The sequence below is a fragment of the Melozone crissalis genome, unplaced genomic scaffold, assembly GCF_028551555.1.
Source record: "Melozone crissalis strain CALT ecotype California unplaced genomic scaffold, PUWL_Pcris_2 ptg000027l_1, whole genome shotgun sequence".
Lineage (NCBI taxonomy): Eukaryota > Metazoa > Chordata > Aves > Passeriformes > Passerellidae > Melozone > Melozone crissalis.
This window is the reverse complement of record NW_026535805.1, coordinates 53419615-53440934: the sequence shown is the minus strand read 5'-3', so window position 1 is coordinate 53440934 and position 21320 is coordinate 53419615. Positions and strand designations below refer to the sequence as shown.

The 21320-nt window shown below is 39.5% G+C and overlaps 1 protein-coding gene across 2 annotated transcripts; it reads left to right on the top strand.

Annotated features, from left to right (window-relative positions):
• The first annotated feature begins 3940 nt into the window (after nt 1–3940).
• Nucleotides 3941–20591, top strand: GCFC2 (GC-rich sequence DNA-binding factor 2). 2 transcript variants are annotated; one of them, XM_054279787.1, is made up of 18 exons: nt 3941–4319; nt 5476–5583; nt 7001–7162; nt 7669–7887; nt 8861–8940; nt 9814–9929; nt 11657–11843; nt 12318–12441; nt 13707–13785; nt 14976–15088; nt 15838–16037; nt 16447–16597; nt 16871–16992; nt 18135–18211; nt 18404–18470; nt 19199–19345; nt 19690–19814; nt 20173–20591. In XM_054279787.1, the coding sequence occupies exons 1-18, from the start codon at nt 3941–3943 to the stop codon at nt 20285–20287; spliced, it is 2571 nt and encodes an 856-aa protein (XP_054135762.1). In that variant the 3' UTR covers nt 20288–20591. The 2 variants fall into 2 exon arrangements, with proteins under 2 accessions (XP_054135762.1, XP_054135761.1); XM_054279786.1 differs by having other exon boundaries at nt 16444–16597.
• The last annotated feature ends 729 nt before the right edge of the window (nt 20592–21320 follow it).

The window sequence follows — 21320 nt, the reverse complement described above, 5'->3', positions numbered from 1 at the left end:
AGAGGTGTTGGTTTGGTTTCTGAACCAGAAGCCCACACAGGTTTTAAAATAACAAATGGCTACTGTATTCATTTTGCAGGATTTTCTATTACTTCATAGCTGTAAGAAATAAAATATTCATGTCCCAACTTTGTTCCCTGCCAAGCACTGATATTATTTAGTAGGGGATGGGGAGCTGAACTGTATTTGTTCAGTGTGGCAAAGGCATCTTTGCCTACCGCACTGAAATTATTTTGAGATTTACAGAACATCTATGTAACCATAGAGAAAGCAGCTTTCCAGACAGGCCAGACCATGTTGTGGAGGGAGGCAGTGCTGACTCATGCAGACTGAATTATTGCAAATAAAACTTTGCCAACTGCTGAGCAGACACAAGGGTTTTACTTGCTATCCCTAGCTGCAGTGCAGGCGGGCAGAAACGCTCAAGCACACAGGAATTTCACAAGTGCCAAGTGCTGACAACAGCAGAGTGATGGGGTTAAGCAACGTTATTTGTTGCAATTTTACGATCCTGATGCCACAATTAGTAAATAACACCTCCGTAAGACAGAGTTGCTGGTTCATTTCAGACACATTTGTTTCTCTGTGCTCAGGTTTTGATGCAAGCCAAGAAGCCACTCTGATCCCAATAGGCTGGGATCCCTACTGCATTTGCTACAAATGCGAGTTTCTTTTCCCCAAATATTTCACTTTTAGGTGCTAAAAGCTCTTATTTCATACATATAGTTGGGTTCTGAGGACCAGTACTACTTTTGAGTAGTGTACCTCTTGTATACTGAATTTTGTGAGGTTCTCCGGAATTACACATTGCTTTTAAGGGATGAATAACAAATATTGTGGAAAATTTGAAATAAATCTTCTCAGATTTCAGAACGTTTTGTGAGTTGCTGGGAAAAGGAATTTTTTCAAGATTCACAGATTTCTGGAAAGGCACAGGCATGCTATAAAACAAGTACATACTATGATAAAGATATGCAAAGCAGTGTAAAACAGTAAAGTGAGTTTATGATTAATAAAATAATTAATAAAAACAGGGTTTCATTGAAAGGGCAAAGAGATCACTGTGGTTTTAAACTGGCTTATGGAAGTCTACACAAAAGCTCTGTGTTGATAGGACACAGAAATTTTCCCTGGCTGTAGCTCTTGCTTGCCTGGTGTAAAGCTGAGAGTTTGAGGTGCTGCTGCCCCCATCTGCCTGACATCCTGCTGGACTTTTCCATGAAAAACGTGAGCAAAGGCAAATTCTTCCACCAGCTTCAAGTAATAAGGTTGTGCGGTACATCGAATCAGTGGCAAACTTGTTGCATTCAGGGGGTCAGATCTAATTTTGTAGTCTTTCCCCAGAACAGAGTTGACCTCTTAGGTTTAGGGGTTTTTTTTTTGCAGTTGAAAGTTGTTTTGACCAGAGGTAAGTCTATCAGAGCAAGTAACTTTGTAACTTACATTGACATTAAAGTTTAACAGAGTTCAAGCCAGAGCTGAAATCAATGGAGCATGAAAAGAGATCATACTGTCAGCCATTAATGCTTCACTTGAATTTTCATGCAAGGTTTGTCTTGCTTTTATCCTGCTTCTTGCTTTGGAAAGGATAATCTATAACAATTTGCTGATCTACTTCACTGATCTACTCCAAGTCTTTCTGAAAATTCATTTCCCAGAGGAATTTCGGCTGCAGAGTCACTAAAACACTTAAGAACAAATTATTCTAATATTTGTGACCAATAAATCCTAATCTATCTGTTAAGTTTAACCTTCATGGCTAAATAGTTTAAGGCAAAATTATCCTTCTGTTCTGTGTCAGCAGTGCCAGGAAAAGGGCTTTTACTGCCTAACAAGATAAATCCATCAGCACTTGGCATTTGCAGTTCTTCCAAGAAATACTGTGCTGTGTGGCTGAGGCTGAATTTGCTTTACTTCTTCTGAACTGGGATCATAATGGATTGGATGCCATTGCCTAGATCAGTATCTGGGCACTTAGTGAGCAAATTAACTGGAGGGACAACTGCAAACATGGCAGTTTCAACCTGCTGGAAAGACAAAGAGTACAAGGGTTGTGTCCCCTGTTTTTGCCATGCTGAGGTCCTGGCCCATTTTGTCTTACAAGGAGCCAGCTCAGTCCTGCCTGAGTAGTGCTCACTAGACTGACAGGATTTAAAATCAGATTAAAAAGAAACACTTAAATACAGAGACACAGCCAGGCAAAGAAGGTCTGACATGATTATAAAGATGTTAAAGGCTGCTGGTAAAACTCCCTGCTTTGCTTGGCATGATGAAGCCTTCATCAGTCCTGGAGGAGTAAATGAGAAACAGGAAACTTATGGGCATTATTCCAGGTAAATGTACATCTGCAAACTTTGCTTTGCCCAGGTTGCAATGGAACAACTCAAGATACGTGGTCATCCCCAGACCATTCTTGACTTCACTTTTCACTCAGAGAAACTACCCATGGACATCCATATCAATTCCACAGCAATAAGGCAGTTTTGAATCAGAGCCTGCAATAAGTCAATTTAACCACAAATCCATGGACAGGTTTAATTTCAGCATTTACATAAGTACTTTATTTTTCCACCAAATCCCCACCCTTTTTCAGTGCAGAAAATGAATAATACTGCAAAGTGAATTGTTTCCTGAATTCTTAAAGTTTTTATAATCTTCCTTATTCACTAAGTAGCCTTGGGTTTTATTTAATAATCGTTCAGAAGCAGCACTGAATAAAAATATATTTTAGTTGATTTTCTCTTGGGTTTTTATGTTATTCTTACTGTAACTGGTACTTCACAAATGCAGCTTTTTCTTCACAAGATTCCTGAGGCAAGTTAATATTAGTATCCTCATATTACAGCTGAAAACAGAAAGGTGGAGCGATTTGAGCAAGAACATTTCAAACGTTTGCTATTCTTGGATACTTCTCTTGGGACACAAAGGCTTACTTGAAGGACTTGCTCTGCCTGGTTTTACGGTTTCATTTGGAGTGGGATGCACTTTCTTTCCACAGAGCAAATCACACAGCTCAAGTCAGCATAGCAGAAATCAAAGGCTGGTACAAGATACAGCACAACTCCTCTCCAAGCAAACCAATTTGTCATCACTTGTCACATTCCCACCTTCCTTCTGTTCCCAGCCATATGTTCCCCTCCCCTTCCACCAGCACTGGCACCTGCCTGGCTCCTTCTGTGAGCTTAGCCTGAGGAAGGGGAAAAAAATATGTGATTACTTTTTGACAACAAGCTACAGAGTCAGTTTTACATTTATAACAATCACAGAATCATAGAATGGCTTGGGTTGGAAGGGAGCTTAAAGATCATCTAATTCCATTTGTCTCTTCCATGGGCAGGGACACCTTCCACTAGATAAGTTGCTCAGAGCTCCCTCCAACCTGGCCTTAAAAAGTGTATTTATTTGTTTTTTGTGTATGCGACTACTAATTCTAAAACAGCTATTTTATTTATGTGTAGTTAGGCATTAGCAATTACAGTTCAATTTACTATTCATTTACGTAATACATAGCAATCACAAAAGTCTATAAATATTCATTAATAATTATCGCCAAATAACTTTTGCGTATTGAAATAATATATTATCATATGTTGTTTATAAATTATATTTTATAATACCAGAACTCCACAAGCTTTCGATGGTACTGCGGAGGAGGGGGAAGCACCCACCCAGCACGGCAGCCCCGGCACTGAGGGGCTCAGGGTTTGTCCAACAAGTTACATTTTTAGGCATCAATGAATCACCAAAAAACGCCTTGTACATTTTTTTACACCTTTCATTCTGCCCCTCCGTCCCTCCCAAGCTCCCGCCCAGCCGCGGGCGGGGCCCGTCGGGGTCACCGCGCGTGCGCGCCGGGGCCCACGTTGGGATCGCGGCGGTCCCGGCCGCGATTCCCGGTAGCGATTCCCGGCAGCGATCCCGGCAGCGGTTCCCGAGGGCGATGTTCCGCCGTCCCCCGCGCAACTTCCGCGGCCGGCGGCGCGCAGCCTCCAGCGGCAGCAGCGACGGCGAGCCGGAGCCACAGCCGGAGCCGGCCGCAGCCCCGTCCCCGGACTCAGCTCCATCCCCGGACTCAGCTCCGTCCCCGGACTCGGGCGCCAGCTCGCCCTCGGAGCGGGAAGCGGAGCCCTCGGAGGCCGAGGGCGATCCCGGCGCGGAGCGGGCGCTGCCCGCGGAGGAGCCGGCCCGCAGCCCCCGCGGGCGGGCGCGCAGAGCCGGGGCGGGCCCGGGCCCGGGGCAGCGCAGAGCCGGGGCCGCAGCGGGGCCGGTCCAGGCCGGGAAGGAGCTGCTGAGCTTCGGCGGCGAGGAGGAGCGGGAAGGTGAGGACGGATCGAGTGTGTGTGAGCCGCAGGGCACGGCCCGGGGCTCCGGGAGCGGACAGGCTCTGCCTTGGGCTGCCGCCTTAGCGAGCCCCTCCTGCCTGTCTTTGTAAACACACCCAGCCGTGCTCTGTCAGGGGAAGGGCTCTCGGGAGGGTTTGCGCGGTAAACCCGGAGTAAAACCTGGGCTGGGCCTGGTTAGTCTGGAGAAGACAGAGCTGGGCTCATCAGTCCATCTAGATATCTCAAACGCGGGTGCGTGAGAATGGTGCCGGACTCTGTTCGGTGATGCCCGGCAATAGGATGAGGAGCAATGGCCACAAACTAAAGCACAGTAAGTTCCACCTCAACACGAGGAAGAACTTTTTTACATCACGGGTGGGAGAGCACTGGAACAGCTGCCGAGGGAGGGCATGCAGTCTCCCTCTCTGCAGGCATTCCAAGCCCACCTGGACACATTCCTGTCTCACCTGTTCCAGGTCACCCTGCCCTGGCAGAGGGGTTGGCCAAGGGGATCTCCAGAGGTCCCTTTCAACCCTGACAATTGTGTGTTTCTGTTAAAACTATTTTGGCAATTACTTACGTCCATGTTCTTTTGGCTGAAAACACCTGAAATCTTAGAACTGGAGAAAACCAGAGTGAACAAGTACTGTGTGCTTCCATGACTGAACAAGCTTATGATGAACAAGCTTAAATAAATGAAACTTGAATGTTTAACTGACACTTCTGGGCTGTTACTGTTGTGGTTGATGAGAAGATATCAACCTTGGTGGGGACAAGCTGCAGAGAGACCCTGCATTTCAGCAGTGCAGTGTTGCTGTGTAGAGGAGGCTGAGCTGCAGCTTTTACCTAAGAGGTGATAGATCATGAGTGATAAAGGCACTGTAATATTTAGAATTAATCCAGCCAGAACTGAAAGACTGGACATAGATAGTCCTTAGTGCCATGGCCTTGTTGACATGTTGGTGTTTGATCATAGGTTGGATTTGATCTCAGAGGTCCTTTCCAACCTAATTGATTCTGTGATTCAGAAGTTATGCTGTGCACATGTAGAGTTTACATGCACTTTTGTATGCAGTGCATACACATATATGTGTGTATATTGTTGGCTTTATGATATGAATGTTACTCAGAATCACTTTGTTTTATCCGGTAGGTGAAGAGTTTTTTAAAGTTAAAAAGCCATCCTTCAATGAAGTAACCTTTAGAATTAAAAAGAAGGAAAGCTTACTGCCTGCACAGACAGAAGCTGAAGAAAGCAAAAGTAAGTACATTTTTAAGTTAAATATTTTATGAAATACATGAAGAGTGATGTAAAAATAGTGCTGTTAGATGTTTTTTGCTTGTTAATTGAACCCAGAATTATACTTGCAATGTTAGTTTACAGGTTTATAATTATGATGTATTTGTGCTGAAATTATTTTCAGTTTGACCTTGGTAAAAGTTTATCAGAACCTGGAGGTTTCTCTTGAGAAAACCTGATTTTGCAGAACCACGAACATCAAAGTTAACAAAGTTTTGATAAGTTTTTACCTCAGCATCATATCTTTCGAACTATGGGCCAGGTATCCACTGCTTATTGCTGTCTGTTTGCAGTTTGATCTGAGTATTGGCATTGAGGGAAAATGTGAGCTTAGTAGCATTTTGTCTGATGAAAGTTAATGCAAACTTTATTAAATTGTGTGCTCTTACAGTATTTAAATGTTTTCATTGAATTCAGTCAATAGCCTAGATTATTCTGGTAGTTTCCCTAGTTCCATTGAAATACAGTCAGTTGCCCAGAGAGGCTGGGCTCCCCATGCCTGGAATTGTTCCAGGCCAGGTTGGATGGGGCTGTGAGCACCTGGTCTAGTGGAAGATGTCCCTGCCCATGGCAGGGGAATTGGAACTAGATGACCTTTAAGGTGCCTTCCAACCCAAACTATTCTGTGGTAACTCTCTTGTTTGAATATTTGCAGTTTGTGTGTTTTAGAAACAAATGCATCTAAAAGTTCTCTTTATGTATTCCCCTTTTAACACCTCTGTCAATTCACAGTTATACCATATTTGCTAATGTTAGATAAAAGTAAATTGGATTGAGATTGGGCAATAATTCCCTTTGAGGTTGTGATTCAGCTGAGATAGTAAATTTTCTTAGTAACTTATAAAAGCATACCATATTCTTATAAAAGGTGGTACATTCTGTTGTTCAGTAATCTTATGATTTACTGAAAGTGTAGTGGCAGATGAAGAGAAATCAATATTTTTAAAGCATTTGATAATAACTGGAGACAAGATAGATATAAATGTTTATAGTTTAACAAAGACTGCTTTCTAAATGCAGTTTTTCAAGTCAAGAATCCAAATACACTGTGAGCAATCAGAATATTAATTAGTTGTTATCTGAGAGCTGATCTCATTGCTTTTGTGCATGTAAATACACTCTGTGTCTCAGAAGGGCTTGGAGTCTTTCTGTGGGAAGCATCATCAAAGATGCTTTTATTCAATACAAGAATTGACTTGTAAGTGACTCTCTTGGAATGTTAAAATTTGACATGTTTTGATGAGAACAGGTGGGAGATAGACAAGTCACCAGTCTTTGCAGCACGGTGTAAATAATTTCTGGTAACCAGTTATGGCACATCATATTCTAGCAGCTGAAACTGAAATAATGGATTGTTCTTTTTTCCCCTATAATGAAGAAATCTGTCAGTTGGAGCCTGGAGTTGGCAACACCAAAGGTACTCATGAAGAGGATGAGGACAATGAGGATGAAACTTATTCTTCACTGAATGAGGATTACAACAGCTCAAATTCTGAAAATGAATCTGACTCTCCACAGAGGGGAAAGGATTTATCACCAGGTTAGTTCCCTAGCTTTTTTTTTTTTTTTCTTTTCCAGGAAAGCTATTTTAGAGCATTTTGTGTTTGAAGGACATGACAAGTTAGGTGAGATGAGTTCCACTAAGCTTAAACCACCTAAAATATTGGCATCTGTTTATCCTGAGTCAGGGCTACCCTTCTGGAAGAGCAGTGGTTCCCCCACATTTTTAGTTGCAAACATTTGTTGTCTTTCTATGCTGGTTTTGGGAAGGGAGCAGAAATTATGAGCCCTGGTTATAGAAGAAAGGCAGCAGAAAATTCCTCTTTAGTGATGCACAATTCCCTTCATGAGGAGAAAATAAAACCTCACTTTGAGGGCTGACAGCCACTTTTTCATCTCCCTGTATTCTACATGGCAACCATTGTAGAAAACCATCTTGTGTTGTGTATCCAGGGTTGTACAGTGGTGCTGAACAGTTGATGATTGGCATTAGATACAGAGTGTTGCTTTTAGTCTTTTCTTAGATTTTCTCTCTCTTTGATGCAGGCAATATCCCCAGTGCAGCTCAGGTTGAGGCTGCTCGGAGGAAGCGACACTTAGCCAGGACAGAGGCTGATTATCTTGCCCTGGATGTTTCAAACAGTCCTCAGGTCCCTCAGAGAAGAGGAAGCAGTGATTTGGAGAGTGAAGATGAGTCTGAAACAAAGAATCTTGATTTTGCTCCTAGAATGAGAACTCTTAGGCAGAGGATGACTGAAGACATGGGTGAGTTTGTGCTGTTTCTCCCAGAGGCTTTGTTTTAGTCTCTGGAGCCACATGGGACTTGTCCAGTAAGGAGTGAGGCTTTGCTCCTCAGGGCTCTTGGAAAAAGGCTGTGCAGTTGGTACTTGAGGTTTATTTATATGGGCCATAAACCTGGTTTAGGTCTCACTGGTGGTGGTGCAGGATACTTTGAGAACCATTTGCAAAATTATTTTTGGCCTTGTTGACTGCAAAAAAATGGCCTTGTAAGAGGCACATTTACTGTGAATAAAGTTACTCCAAGTCCTGCCTCCTGCTTCTGGCCTGGCCTTCTAAGTGCTCTTCCTGCACTGACATTATAAATTTCAAAAATGGAAAGCAAACAAACAAACCCTCACTCTAACCCTTCAGAAGTAAACAAACCTGCTGCATGCAAAACATAATTGGCTTTTCCATTGTTTTTATTCCCTTAGAGCTGCTTATAGTGTTGTTTATGAAGCACAGGTTTACTTAAGTATTTGGATAAGGGCTATAAGGTATGCATATCTATGAGCAGAATCTGCCATTCAGATTAATGCTAACGAGATGTTTTTGTATCTGTAGTTGAGTGTATGTTCTGGAATGCTCAAGGGTTTGTTGGGTGTCATGTCTTGGTCTATACTTACACTCTTGTTTACATGTATTATGCATGTAAACTTTGTTTTGAGAAATAAAAACAAGATGTTTGTGTGCCTCCTACTGCAGTAGTAGTTGTCTGAGAAACAGTTGGGGAATTAATGTTACTGTGAATCCTACAAATCCCAGTAGCCTTTTCCAAGCCTTCTTTGCCTTTCAGTTTTGCAGTCTTCCATCTGCAGGTTTTTCATCTGCTTTTTCATCTGCTGGTTTTTGTGTGTATCACTTCTCAGTGTTGGCTGGGAGACCCATTGTTGCTTTAGATGGAGGGGAAAAAATAAAGGGTGTAGTGGGATCTAATAACAGTTGTTTTGCCTTCCAGTGTCTCTGGGTGATGCATCAAGTGACGATGAAGCCAAGTGGGAAGAGCAGCAAATAAAGAAAGCTGTTAAACTCTCTCAGGTGACACCTGCTTTCCTAACCATTGGAAGTTGCTTTTTGCTTATAGGCAAGAGAGATTGTCTGGAATACTCTTGTTAGGGAGGATCTTAGGAAGTTATTCCCTGATTCTTCAGGGAAAGATGATTAGAAATATGGGAAGATGACAATGAAAATCTGTAATCTCTGTCTGGCTGTTGAGAATCAGTGAGATACCTGTTGTGATAAGAGGTCACAAGAAGCAGAGAAGAAAATTCTGAACTCTGATTTTTTTTGCTGCTGTGCAAGGGATCTTGAAAGCAAGAGTATGCAAATGATACAAATGTTGCAAAGCAAAAATTATTTTTTTATTCTGCTAAATTTCTGTTGAGTGGCAATCTGAGAGCTCTTTCACAGTTAATGAGAATGCTGTCTTTTTCTCAGTAAGTAATTGGCAAAAATGAACTATATGCTGATATACTGGAAGTTTTGGTTCTGGCTTGGATCACTTACACTGGATCAGACATAGGAGTATCTGAATAACCAGCTCTTTATTGAAGTCAGAATTGACAGTTGTAGAAATTTTTCCAATTTGGGGAGTAGAGGAATGAGAGAAAGTTACATCCTGTTGAGACTGTGTTCAAATCCGGTATGATCTTAGGTCCCCATGCTCCACTTGCTTATGGAAAAGTTAATTCTACTCTTCAGGATACAGCAGCAATTTATAGCTGTAGACCTTGTTAGTTATGGATTTAATGCTTGAATTGATTGGGTTTTGTCTAGATTTTTTTGTGATTGAAATATATGTCTTTGTATCAGATGTCTAGTATTCAAATGATATGTCTTGATGATCTGTAGAGTTGCAAAGGGTGAAATTGTGTAAATGGTGTATTAAAAATTGACACTTAATTTTTGTAGGAAATTTGTGATGATGCCTCTGTGCGTAAATATCAGCCAACCAAACCCAAGTTTGATACCTCTGTTTCTCTACCACCTGTGAATTTGGAAATTGTGAAGAAGAGACTGACTGAAAGGTAACTCCTTAACTTACTAGTTGTCTGAGTTTTTGTCACAGAATGAGGCAACAGCTTTAAAGTCTTACTTTTTTTTTCCGGAGAGTTGAGCTTTGTTTGGGTTGTTACCAAGTGTAATGATGTCTAATGGAGTACTACAAATTTTTTACTTTATGTGGCAATAACTTTGTTTCAGGGGAGCATTTGGACTTTCCAAGAGTGTTTCTGTCAACTTGAACATTAGAACATAAATTCTTTTATTTGGCAGCAGATTTTTATGGTTACTGGTGGTTCTTGACAGAAACCTTGGCTCAATGTTATGTTTTCCCAGCAAGTAGAACTTCACTGGGGGCAGGTGGAGCTGGCACTCCCAATTCTCCTTTAGTAGTTCTTATACCAGCTGCAAAAATAGCCCAGTATTTCCTAAAGCAGCCCAAGTTCTTTACAGCCTGTTCAGAACGTGCCTGGATCTTTTTCTTCAGTTGTGTGCCAGGCTGTGACTTCTCTTGGGCAGCTCAGCTGCTGTGTGGGCAGCTGAAGTGGACATGGGAACCTCCTGGAGGGTGTGTGGGTAGGACAACTGGGGTCAGGCATCCCAAGGTAAGCCATCCCCTGTCATCCCTCCCAGCACTGGGAAGCAGCTGTTCAGATAAGTTTAGACAAGTAACTTAATACAAGTGAAACATAAATTGTGCTGTGAACTTGCACGAAGCTCTGTGTAATCTTTGCTTTGTACAGACCATCATTGCTGCATTTGTTTAGAGAAGTGAAACTAAGTTGGACTAAATATTTTTGTGGAATTGTGTGCTTTCTTAGCTTTAATCACCTGAAGGGAATTGATGTACAGAATTATGTACAGAATCAAATAAGAAAGCATAAGAATACAGCTATCAAGAGTGGGAAATTTGTCTGGGAAACAGCAGGAAGGGGAGAGGGAATGTGTTTGATGTAGGTACAAACCTGTTTTGTTTGTAGATGTTTTTAACATATTAAATGTTGAAATAAATTAATATTTTTTTCTTTTTAATTGGTAGCACAGTAGAACACAATAGCTTAGTTAATCTGTTTTCTTTGGGAAGTGTTTAGTTCAGGGAGGTAAAATAAGTTGTGGTCTGTGCCTTGATTCTGTTACAGACTGCTCAAACTGAGCAAACACTTGGGATATGTAAGGAGGGAAGGGGTAAAAAAGAGAGAAAGCAGAGTTGTAATATATGTAAATGTTTGTGTGCTACATATCTGCTAGAGACAGCTGTAGACAGAAGTTTTTGGTGTTTATCACTCAGCAGTAAGAGTTGTCAGTTGGTTTGTGTTTAATAGTGAGCACATTGTGAATACTACAGGTACTTCTGTCCGTGCAGCTTTTTATTAACTGGTATGGACATGTTGATGTGAGCTGTAGTTTTTACCAGATTACAATGAGTAGAATCTATTTAATAATGTGATACCATGTAATTTTGGCTTTTATGGTTTTGGGAAGTGTGGTGTATTGAAGAGTCCAGGTAAAATACCTGTGGTGCTTTCAAAACCAGCACCATATAAATGACATTTGGGTCACCAAAGCATGATGGTTGCTCCTACCCTGTAAATGCTGGCATGGGTAAATCTTTCAGTGCTGCTCAGGTCAAATGCAAGAGCTATTATTAGCACAGGCAAAGATTTTGTATGTGATTATAATGGGAGAAATGTTTTGGAGTGCATCAGCTGTTAAGATGGCAATAGTTCTGATTGTCTGGGTTTCTCTCTTTTAGGATAACATCCTTACAGGATGTGCACCGTGCCCACCAGAGAGAGTATGAAAAATATATGGAGGATATTGAGAGCTCAAAGATGTCTGTCCAGGAGCTGGAAAAGTCTTCAGATGCAGCTCTGAATTACAAATTCTACAGGACCATGAAAACATATGTAGAAAACTTGATAAACTGTTTGAATGAAAAAGTATGTATATTTTCCTCTTTTCTTTTCTTAAGATGATAAAGGTGTATTCTGTCAGTGAAAAATGAGAGATACCACCCAGTTAAAAATCAGTTCTATCAGAATCAAATTTAATTTTAATTTAATTTTGTGTCACTTCGCAGTTGTGAATTTCTTCAGGTAACTTTAAACAGAAGACATGCTAGTGAATACATTTTCTTCAGTGGCTAGTGCCTCAAAAGCAAACTGCAGTAAAACAAGGGACACCAGTGGTGTCCTGGTGAACTCTTTTGTATGAAGTCTTAGTCCTTGATGTGTAACTGCCATGTAGTTTGTGTTTTCAGCCTAAAAACTCCCATGACCAGGAACTTACTTGTCAATCTATGATACTTCTGTTCTAATTTCACAGCCATACAAAAAACCCATGGATGTTGGTTTTTGTTCATTCTTGGGGGATTTAACCAATTGAAAGCCTGATTGGTGTTTGCTGTGTTGCAGTTGAAGGACATTAATGAGCTGGAATGGGCTGTGCATGCCCTTCTGCAGCAACGAGCCGTGAGAGTATCGAAGCGAAGGCAGGAGGAGCTGAAAAATGAATCTGCTTATATTCAGCATCTGACAAGTTAGTACAAAGTTCAGATTTTCAGTGAGAGAATAACTTCTGTCTTTGAGCAGAAATACAGTTCATTTTTGGGTTATGATTTTAATTTTCACCTTTGATCCCCTTTCCCCTTCCCATTGTCAGTAGGTGTGTCCTACTGTGCCTAATTTGAAATTCTTACCTCAGTAATGCCCATGACACTTTTTCTCTGGCTTAATTTCTCTAAATATAAGGTGACCAAGTACCTTGTCAATTTTTAATTTTTCAATTTCCCATCCATATTTAAAAAGAAAAATGTGAGTCAGTTTTCCAGTAGGTCTCCAGTTGGAGAAAGCTTCCTTATTATTGAATTCTGTGAATATCTGAAAAAGCTGAGTGTGTAATTGGCAACATCACTTTTACCTGAGGGTGTCTGTAAGGCTATGTGTGTGCCCAGATTGGAGATTTCAAACCAGGAGGTGACACCCATGTGGCAGAGCATGAAGAGAGAAGCTATTCTGTGTGAGGGTTTTATCTAAAAGAAAACTGTGTTTCAGTCACTGTAGGAAAAATTAGTACAGTTTTCTCAGCTCATATTTTCTTTCCTCACTAAGGTATTGTTTATATGCTGTGTGAATCTTTAGCTGCTGCTATTTAAAAAACCCAAACAAACCAGACCTCCAAAACCCTTTAAAACTGTTCAGGCAAAGCTGAGAGCAATCTGCTTGGAGCTGCTGGGAACAGATGGAGGGCAGATGCACTGGATCCTGGTAAATACTAAATCATATGGGTTCAGTCTTCTCACTTGAGGGGATAAACTGCTGATGAGAGAAAGTAGCAGCCTGGATGGTTTTGTAAAATGGGGTGGCAAACTGACAACAGGTGTAAGGAGAGAAGGGTAATGCCATAATAAGAATTGCTATTAAAATGATTTAACCTCCAGCTCATTACAAATGAGACTGCACTTACATGTTTAGCAGCACATAGCATTGTTTTTTATGTTCCTAATTATATTTAATATAGTGGAAAGGCTGTTTTTTCTTACATGATAGTACTTCAGTAGTAGTACACCCTTTCTCTTTGACATGTTTTGCACATCAGCCAGTTATTAAGGCTACAAGGAATTCACTCTGGTTTACTCTGGACACTGTTAGAGTTTTGATTAGGTTTGTTCTTTTGTTGTCTATTTTCCAAATTTAAAAAAAAACAAAAAAAACAATAGAAGGAGATTCTTTGTTTCCTGTTTGAAAATAAAACAGGAACTTTAAAAATGTAGCACTTTATTTTTGGCTGTTTCTGTCTTACAGGTGGGAATGACAAACCAGTGAAAAGCAAATTGGAAGGTGGTGAGAAGACACAGGTTCTGGAAATGTGTGAGCATCGAAGGTAACTCTTACACAGAGATGCACTTAACTGATAAATGTGCTGTGCATTGACTTCCTGTCATTCCTCCAGTCATGAAAGTAAACCTGTAGGATTACTAAATGAGATTACACTAAAATACTTCAGTATTTGCTTTCCAGAACTTGAAGTACATGGAAGCCATTATGCTGTAATGTCATTCTCTTCATATTGATTTGAACCTGAATGTTAATAGAGGTGGATATTTTAAATTAAAAAGTCTTAAGTGAGACAAAATTAGGAGGGGAGCTTTTTTCTTCTTATTTAATGAATAATAATATTAACTTTTACAGAAATATATTTTTATATTCTGTATAAATAGCAAAATTGGGCAGAATTGTTTCTGCTGGAGAGGTGATGGTGAGTGAAGCAAATCAACCTCTAGCCCCAGGTCTACTATCAGTGTAGGTCAGACAGATGCTACATTTTTAATGTTACAGTGTTCAGAGATTGGTACCATTTTTAAAAAAATATTATTGGGAGCTTTGAAAGTTTTATAGTTGGTACCTCAAGTCATAACTATACTTTGAAGCAGCAAGTACCTTGAAATTTTCCTGGAGGAAAGGTGGTGTAATAAGAATAACTTCCTCTCAAAGTAGTTAACTTTTAATGCTAATTGATAAGAATAACTGTTTAAAAGTATTTATGCAATATCACTTCCATATTATTTATCATTTTCCTGTGGTAGAAATTCAAGCCATTGATTTTGCAGCCTGTTTCTCTTGATGCCATGGCAATAGTTCTTGGAACACCACTGGCACATGGGTGCTATCACCTTTTTCCTGTGGGTTGTTGAACAAGTGATCCGGGACTGGCAGGACAGTCTGAGAGCTCAGTAAATACAGTTCAACACCAGATGCTCAGTGTTGCAGGTGGGATGAGTTGTTAGCCTCATCAGTGGTGATGAGGTGAAGGGAAGGTTATTACATGGCTCATGGGGGAGGTCAGAGATGTTGCTCTAAGCTCTTGGATGTCCGCTCCCAAATCCCCTCCTCTTTCCACAGTTTAGGAGTCCTTTTGGTTCTGTAGTCACTGTTGCTCCCCCATTGCTTCTCCTCAGGCTGTTGTTCTCATGACTTGTTTTAAGTACATTTTTTGAAGTTGGATTATTTCTTTAAGCTGTCTCCTGCAGACATAGGAGAGGATAACTCATCTGGGTTCATTCCCAAATGCAGGGCTTGCAGGCGGCAGGCGAGGGAGTGCTCAGGAGAAGGAGATCACCACGAAGGCTTGTCCAGTGATGAGGAGCTGACTCCCACAGAGCGGGACGAGTTCCAGAAGAGCAAAGGTTGGTGATAGTCTTTATGTGGTTTCCTAGAACAAGATCTCTTTTTGGTATTTCTTTAATGAGTTTTTTAAGGAAAAGTAGAGGAATACTTCATTTGAGTTCCATATTTTTTATTTGCACACTGTAGAAAAAAATGCACCCAGGCAGTTCTGACTAATGACTTGGGAGGAATGAATGAATGGTTGTAGATTTCTTGTGGTGTCAGTTATGTGGTGGCAGCACTCTACATGGCTTTTTAAACTAGAGGTTAGCTCTGTCAGATTCTGCCAGAGCTGATCTGGCAGTACTCAGTGCAGTGCTGCAACATGTTTTGTACAGTCAATTTATTTCCTGAAGCTGGAGTGTGAATTAAAGGTTGCTTACAGTGTTTTAATTATCTTCAGTGAATGGATGAAGAGGAGGAGAGAAAGGTATAATAACTTTTCTTAACATAACAGCAGAAGGATTTTCATGCCTGAAATTTTATCATTCTGTAACAAAGTTTTAAATACAGTGGTTATATAAATCTGTGAAAAAGGTCATGAACAAACTTACCTTTCCTTGGTATTCTAACACTATTTTTCTCTACAACTGGGTTCTTGTGGGAGCTGCTTTTAAACCATTTCAATGTCAGGTGTGTCAAAGATAAATAACAAATGCAATTCTCATAAAAATATCTCTTATGTCCTATAGATGCATAAACCCTTCAGCTTATGCCTCAATAAGTTCTGTGATTGTTTCTTTTTATTCCCAATGAATATTATCCATAGATAACGTTTTAGAGGATAGTAGGAAAATCTTTGAAGATGTACATGCAGATTTTTGTGACATCAGAAAAATCCTGTTGAAATTCCAGGAATGGAAAGAGAAGTTTCCTGACTCTTACTGTGATGCTTACATCAGTTTCTGCCTACCTAAGTTATTAAACCCATTGATCAGAGCTCATTTAATAAGTTGGAATCCTCTTGAGGTGGGTGCATCAGCTAAAATTTTTGTTAAAAATTGTATCTGTGTGTGTATGATGTATTAATATGAAGAATGATTTTTTTTTTCCTATACCTAGCACAGTGAATTAGAAATTAAGAAACCTACTGTGTTGTCTCAAAAACTGAAGCATGTTGTGGAATATTCTTAACTTTCCCCTTTCCTTTTACCTCCAGCCCCTTTTACACCTCCTGTAAAAACAGTTCTCCTGGGTTCTTCGAAGACACTTGAAGAATCCCACCCATTAAATTGTAGCTTTAAAACTAGTTTTGCTCTTTTGGCCCATTCAGTGATGAGGGTGAAGCTGAAATTAAGTGGGAATTTGGGTGTTGCTGGATTGAGCTTTTCTGTTAATGCTGACAGCTGAACAACTAACAGGATTCATCTTTCAGCAGAATTTTACAGAGTTGGAAGAGATGCCCTGGTTCAGAGCTATAGAAGAATTCAGTGATGCAGAAAATGTATCTGCATCAAAAAGAGATGATGATCATGATAAAGAAGTTTTGCCTAGAGTGATTGAAAAAACTGTTCTTCCCAAAATTACAGGTATGATAAGATTGTATTGAAATCATTCACTGCAGCTACGCAATCAAACCTTAAATAAAAATGATAATATCAAATAATGTTGGTGATATCACAGTGCTCCAAGATGTAATGATTGTGTAGTTCCACAGAGTGGGGCTGAGGTGGCCTCTTCAAAATTATTGTGGGAGGCTGAGCTTTTTATATATTTACTTCTGTTACATTGTAATGGCTTGAAACCAGGGCAGATAAGTAAGTTGCATATTATGAATGAAATAAATTCCTGTTTTTTTTCAGCATTTGTGAAGAGTGTGTGGGATCCTTTATCTACTTCACAGACAAAGAACCTTGTACAGCTTTGCAATAACATCTTTGGAAAACAAATCCTTGCCAAAAACGAGTCCAGGCAAGCAAGAGAGGTAAAAGCTGTGGTACTGGGAAAGGGGAACTTCACCCACTGTGTACTTCTATGTGTGCTCCTGTGGGCACTGAGAACATTCTCCTGAAGCTGTTTGGTTCTGATTACTTTTTTGTTTTGCCACTTAGATGATTTAACAGTTAAACTTCCAGCTCTCTGATGCTCTCCTTGTTGAAGATGATGAGGCAGAAATCAGCTGCTGTCAGTAGAAAAATTCTGCCTGTATCTATACAGAATCTGTTTGTAGATCTAATCTTCCTTCACTGCAATAACAATGATTTGCATTTAATTATCTTTTCAAATTTGAGCTTTATATGCTAGTAATGCTTCAGGGGTTCACCCCTTAAGCTTTTATTTATGAAGTAGGCCTAGAATTTTAAAACGTGAGAATCCCCAAAGGTTGGTTAATTGGTGAGGAGGAAAACTACTATGTAATCCTAGCAATCCTTTAATAATTACTTTTATATACACAGTCTCTCTAGGAAGCCCTTCTTAGCCTGATTCTGGGTTTATTCTGATGTTAAATCAGGAAGTTTATCTAGTGAAAATGGGATGGATTAAGTGGTGAAATGGGATGGATGTTTGGGCCCTGAGTATGAAAAGAAATATTTTAAAGAAAATGTTTATGCCTTCCAAAGTCTGCTGTTTTGAAACCATGGCCTAAAGTCAAGTGATACAACTGATCTTAGCAAGAACTTAAATAAATAGGCTTAAAAAAAAAAGCTAGGTGGCAATCTATGGCACCTGAAAACATGTTGCTCAGAAATGCATGCTATCCTAGCTATAGTGATTTTTCTTTACATAGAATTTAACATCTTTTAATGGAGATCCCATGTGTATAACTTGCTTTGGTACAGTTTTCTTGCTGCCTTGCAGATTAATGTGCAAAAACAAGCCTCACCATGGGATATAGCTTAGGGATATAGCAAAACCCTCTAGGCTAAGCTATACATAATTACAGCTGTGATTTGTCTGCTGTTTCTATTTTTTATTCAGGGTCTCAGTGTATGTTATATTCAAATGGCAGCTGCACTTATCCATAAGATATCAGACCTCTGGATGAACTAAATAACCTTTGAGCTTGTTACAAATGGAATATGAAGGCTTTCTTTTGAGGACACATTAATAATTCTTTTTTAATAGGATTTGATGAACACGGTTGTCCTAAGAATGAAGAAATCTGTAGAGGAAGATGTCTTTATTCCTCTGTATCCTAAAAGGTAAGCTAACCCTCTGACTCTCTTCAGTTTGGATTTTTTTTAGTTCCTCTACCTTTCTCCCCCTACAGATGTAGATGAAATACTAGACATGTAGACATCCATGTCTGAGAGATCAGATAGCTGTTTATCTTCTTTTAAATCCAGCAAAAAATAATCTTTATTTTAACTTTTTGTTTTTCTTCCCATGACTAGCACTGTGGAAGACAAGTCATCACTACGTTCAAAATTTCAAGAGAGACGGTTTTGGTCAGCTGTTAAGGTAGAGAAAATAGGGCTGGATTTGTTCTCTTTGTCCTCTCTGAAATTCATTTCACTGGAAACATTAACATCCCAGACCATATTTCAGTTTTCCTGCTATTCATGTTGCTTGTCCTCCTTCTTGGCTCAGAGCAGGTTAATTTTCAGGTAGCTTAACCTCAAAGTGTTTTACCTTCACAAACACAGCCTTACACCATGCTCAAAAATGACAGTTGTAAGGATTTATAGTGATAGAGGCAACAGAAAAAACCCTCAGTGCCTAATAATACTGATGAACTACAAAAAAACCTTTGTGATGCCACAAACTGTAGCATCATCATGTCATGAGGGACTGTGTGTAGTCTTGTCCTGAGCAGCTGATGTAACTTTTTCACTTCTATCTTTGCTTCTCTGACAGTTTTCTTAATTGCCTTCTGTACTTAGCAAATTGTTAAACCCCCTAGAAGGGTAAAAGTTTCTTCCCACCCTTGGGAGGTCATGTATAGACGTACACAGGTGTATCTATACATACAGATAGATGCACTTGTAAAATTAATTAGGTTATTTACTCTATGCAGTTTATTAGTGGCTAACTGACCAGAAGTTTGAAGAGTGTACATTCTAGAGTTTGAGGATTTGTACTGGATGCACAGATTACCTTTCTATGTTTTTCTTTTATGAAACTTGTAAGAGTTTTGGCACACTTAGAGCCAGCAGTTCTACAGATTCTTTGTTTCTTCATTACTGCAGCTGCTCTCCAACGTTGTTCTTTGGGATGGGATTGTCCAGGAAGACAAGGTCCGTGATTTGGGCCTGAGCAAGCTGCTGAATCGTTACCTTCTGCTGAACATCCTGAACACACCACTAGGGCCAGATAACATCAAAAAGTGTAATAAGGTAAAAGATAGTGTTCGTTCCAAGAGGGTGTATGCTCAAAGCCTTGTGTTTTTCATGAAGAGGGGTCAAAACTGAAGATGGAATATTTAAAAACAAAGAAAATGTAAACGTTAAAATAGGATTTTATTTTTTTCTTCTAACAACCTTGCTGCATAAGACCATTTTAGAGCAAATACTGGTCTGTAGGTTCTTAAGCATAACTACTTAGAGAGATAATCAATGTTGGTTTGAAGGAAAAAACACAGTAATAATGACTGAACCTGCCAGAAGGTTCCTGTCAGAAATAATGTGACTTGGTTATATTGAAATGCTTGTTAAACTTTTTCCAAATACTGTGTTAACAGGTGGTTGCATGCCTCCCAGAAAGATGGTTCCAAGATCTTAAGGGTGGATCAACTCTCCCTGAATTACTGAACTTCAGCCAGCACTTGCTGCAATGTGCCCGTGAGCTACACAAGGACAACCACAGGTAATGGATAAGGCTGTCCTTGAGATTCAAGTGCTTCCCCAAATACTTTGTGTTAAAATTTTTTAAAATTCCTTAAACACCTTATATTTGACACTTTAAAGTATGCTCATGTCATGTCATGTAATGTGTGTATATATATATATATATATATATGTATATATACCTAAAAGAAAACATGGAGTCTAACATGAAGGAGCACTTGAGCAGTCCTTGTTTACTGTGAGAGTTTGAGATGGTTGACATTGTGTGCTGTTGATGATCAGGGTAGCCAAGGTCAGGAAATAAAAATTATAGTTTAGACAGGTTAATAAAAGTGCTGCTATATTATTAATTTTTTTTTTATTTTATTCTTAAATAGTGATGAAACAAAAGAAGTTCTTCTCCTGCTGGTGAAAATTGGAGCTTTGCATATTGTAGAAGACTTCATTGAAGAGCATAAACTTGAACACCTTAAAGCAATGATTGGGAAATAGAAACTTTTGAAGGAATGCTTACATTACTGAAACAAGCCACAGTGAACCAGTTCTAATATGAAATTTAATTAGTGGATCCTGCCTACTCAGAGGTAGAGGTAGTCACTATCTTGGTGTTAAATACATGAGGTGTTTTTTCAAAATGTCTTTTATGGCCTTCTACTCCTAGATTAGGGAATATTTAGAAATTGCAGTTGTCAAAGCAATGGTTCAGGCATTCTAAAATGTTTGACAGTGCTTTAGTGCTGTATCCTTCTTGAATGGAATCCTGCAAACAGAAAGTGCCTGTGAACTTCATCCCTGCTAGCCAATAGACAACTGGAGAAGTTATTTTCAGTATTAATTGCCAAATACCATTCTGACTCAGCAGTCAGTGAGCTCTTCTGACTTGTGGCCCACAGTGATTTTTGGTGGGGTTATTGTTCAGCCATTCCTAGTGAAAAGGATTCATGATGCCCCTGATACAGAAACAAGGGGGGGTCAGTGTGCAGGTAAAGAATCAGGATTTTCATCACAGACACTGTGATGATGAGAACAAAACAAGTTACTTTCTAGTAACTGGAGTTCTAGAAATCTCCCTTTGCTTCCCAGTAAGCTCCACAGAACTTCTTCATATCCTTATTAGGATATTTTCTACTGTTTTGTAATTTTGTATATTTGCAATAAATATTGTTACAGAATACCAGGGATGTTTCATTGTAAAAACTGTAATGCATCACAGAATCTGTGTTTGTGACTATTTCTCCAAAATCTTCTGGGAATAGAATTTAACTCTTGTAGACTTAATCCTTATGCCATCTTTTTATATTTTTTTAAGTTAAAAAAATATTTTTGTAATATATTTTAACTGTAAATAGGTTTGATCAGTATTACAGATGAAAGATTAAAAATAATTTGGGTTTTTTTTGAAAATAAAATATTTTACTGTGGTAATGACTCCTACAGCTCAGTTCTTTAACATGTGACAAAATGTTTTTAAGTTGTATGAAAAAAAGCCCCTCCAGCTCCACTAACTTACAGCAGCTTCAGGATT